The sequence below is a fragment of the Scylla paramamosain genome, chromosome 27, assembly GCF_035594125.1.
Source record: "Scylla paramamosain isolate STU-SP2022 chromosome 27, ASM3559412v1, whole genome shotgun sequence".
Lineage (NCBI taxonomy): Eukaryota > Metazoa > Arthropoda > Malacostraca > Decapoda > Portunidae > Scylla > Scylla paramamosain.
The window spans coordinates 15,396,809-15,399,308 of NC_087177.1; the positions used below are offsets into that span (position 1 = coordinate 15,396,809).

A 2,500-nucleotide genomic window follows, 5' to 3' on the forward strand; every position below is an offset into this window, starting at 1 on the left:
AGAGAGAGAGAGAGAGAGAGAGAGAGAGAGAGTCGGTAGGTAGGTAGGATAGTAGGTTCGCATAAACTACTTATAATCTACAGGTTACGAGTAGGGGTCTGTCCGTACCCACCACTCTCTTCGCGGCACATCTCTACGCTTTCCCTTTCTCTTTGTCTGGGACCGTACTCCTCTCTTTCAAATATCCGAGGAATTTTTACCAGTGGGCCAGAGAGACAGAATGAAGCCTAGTTTGTTTGTTTATTTATTCATTCGTGTGTTCGTCGTACGCTTTTACGCCGGCTTCACACGAACGTTTTTTTATTCTTTTTTTTTTTTTTTTTTTTCGTAGTATGTCCGCGCGAATGGGTGTCTAATAAGTATGTCTTCACACGAGCGTTTTTTTTTATATTTTTTTACTTTTTTTTTTTTTTTTTTCCGCGCGGCCGCAGGTGTGTGTCTAATAAGTACGTCTTCACACGAGCGGTTTTTTCCGCGCGGTTCGTCTGCAGCAGTACACAGAATACTTGTCAGTTTGTCGCTGTTTGTTCGAGATGGAGGACATAAAGAAGGGTGTGGTTTCTGTTTATATAATGAACAGGATATTAAAAAAGAAGAAATTCTAGGCTCCTTCAATAAAAGGATACAGGGGATGAGGAGTATTCCTTACGAGGCGAGGTTGAAGCTGTTAAATTTACATTCTTTAGAGAGACGTAGGTTAAGAGTCTTTAAGTGGTATAAGGGTTATAACAAGGGGGATGTAGGCAAAATTCTTAGGATCAGCAACCAGGGTAGAACAAGAAATAACGGGTTCAAGCTAGAAAAATTTAGGTTTAGGAAGGAGATAGGAAAAAATTGGTTCTCAAATAGAGTGGTAGATGAGTGGAACGGACTCAGTAATCATGTTGTTAGTGCTAGGACACTAGAGAGCTTTAAGAGAAGATTAGACAAGTTTATGGATAGGGATAATAGATGGAAATAGGTATGTATATTTCATACAGGGTCTGCCACGTGTAAGCCTGGTCGCTTCTTGCAGCTTCCCTTATTTCTTATGTTCTTATGTTCTTATGTTCAAGGAGCATTCTACACATTACATATAGTCTGACCTGAAAGGTAATGAAGATGACTTGCTATGATGTTCTGTAAAACATAATTATATTCATAGTGTGCCTCTGCTACTACAGTGTATATAATAATAATAATAATAATAATAATAATAATAATAATAATAATAATAATAATAATAATAAATATTATTATTATTATTATTATTATTATTATTATTATTATTATTATCATTATTATTATTATTTCCATTCATCATTTCTTATGTATGAAAATTGCATATCATTTTCTTTCTATACAGTACGATATTTTTCCCAGCTGCCTCCATGCCAAAACAAACTGGAAGGAGTGTCGGGGTGGGTGGGGGGAAGAGGAGGAGCAATGCGCAGGACTGATGATGTGTTGTTGTTTCACATATATCTAATCTTACTATATTTTTATTTCTTCTTCTTTTTCTTTTTTTTCTTCTTCTTCTTCCTCCTCCTCCTCCTCCTCCTCCTCCTCCTCCAACTTCTTTTCCCATCGTGAGCACCTATAGTTGGTGCCGGCATCAAGACCAACCCAGGAACCAGACACACAAGACGCGTAGTGCTAACGAGCTATGAAGGCTTAAAAAGGTATGGCGTACCTGCTTGCGAAGACCATGCTGAAGCGTGCAGTCATGCAGATTAATTGATATGGAATTTATTATTTACATATTCATTTATTTATTTTTACGTTACTTTCCTCGTCAGTCAACTCATCACAAGGCGACAATGGGCAGGATGCTGTGATGTAATTCATGCACGGTGACGGACGGACATATTGGCGGTGCATCGGCAGGGCCAAGGACGTGAGGTGACAAGTGTTTGGGGATGATGAATGCAAAATCTTAATGAATCTCTAGTTATTGTTGTTGTTGTTGTTGTTGGTGGTGGCGGTGGTAACGCTGATGGCAATAGTGGCAGCAGCGGTGTTGACTATTGAGGCTGATGTTAGTGTAGTGTAGTTAACAGCCTTAATATTATATGACACAACCAGTGGGCTCTTGCAAAGTTTTGAGTTAGAGTGATTTGAATATTAGGCAAGTGCGCGATGTGCGGGTTGCTTGAAATTGCCTCTCTCTCTCTCTCTCTCTCTCTCTCTCTCTCTCTCTCTCTCTCTCTCTCTCTCTCTCTCTCTCTCTCATTGAAATACCCTTTCCACTGATGCATTACTGACAGCTTCGCTCGTCAATCACTTTCCGAGGCGTTTTACTGGTATCATATTCCTCACCTGGCTGATAGCGAACCCCGTACCACATGCTGACCGGCATGAGGGAGTGGTGGACCACGTGCAGCACAGAGATGTGTTCGTACTTCTTGTTCAGCACGAAGAACACCTGAGTGCACGAGAACCAAAGTATTTCCATTAGGCGATATACATTGGAGACATATGGGGTCTAGCTTATTATATGTGGAGAGAGAGAGAGAGAGAG

At 40.2% G+C, this 2,500-nt stretch overlaps 1 protein-coding gene across 1 annotated transcript in view; it reads right to left on the reverse strand.

Moving 5' to 3' along the window:
• The window catches only part of LOC135114277 (very long chain fatty acid elongase 7-like), an 8,273-nt gene that overhangs the window by 3,456 nt on the left and 2,317 nt on the right, over positions 1-2,500 (reverse strand). The window contains exon 5 of the mRNA XM_064030158.1: positions 2,299-2,404. Within this exon, the coding sequence (XP_063886228.1) occupies positions 2,299-2,404 (106 nt within the window). The remainder of the gene's footprint in view (positions 1-2,298; positions 2,405-2,500) is intronic.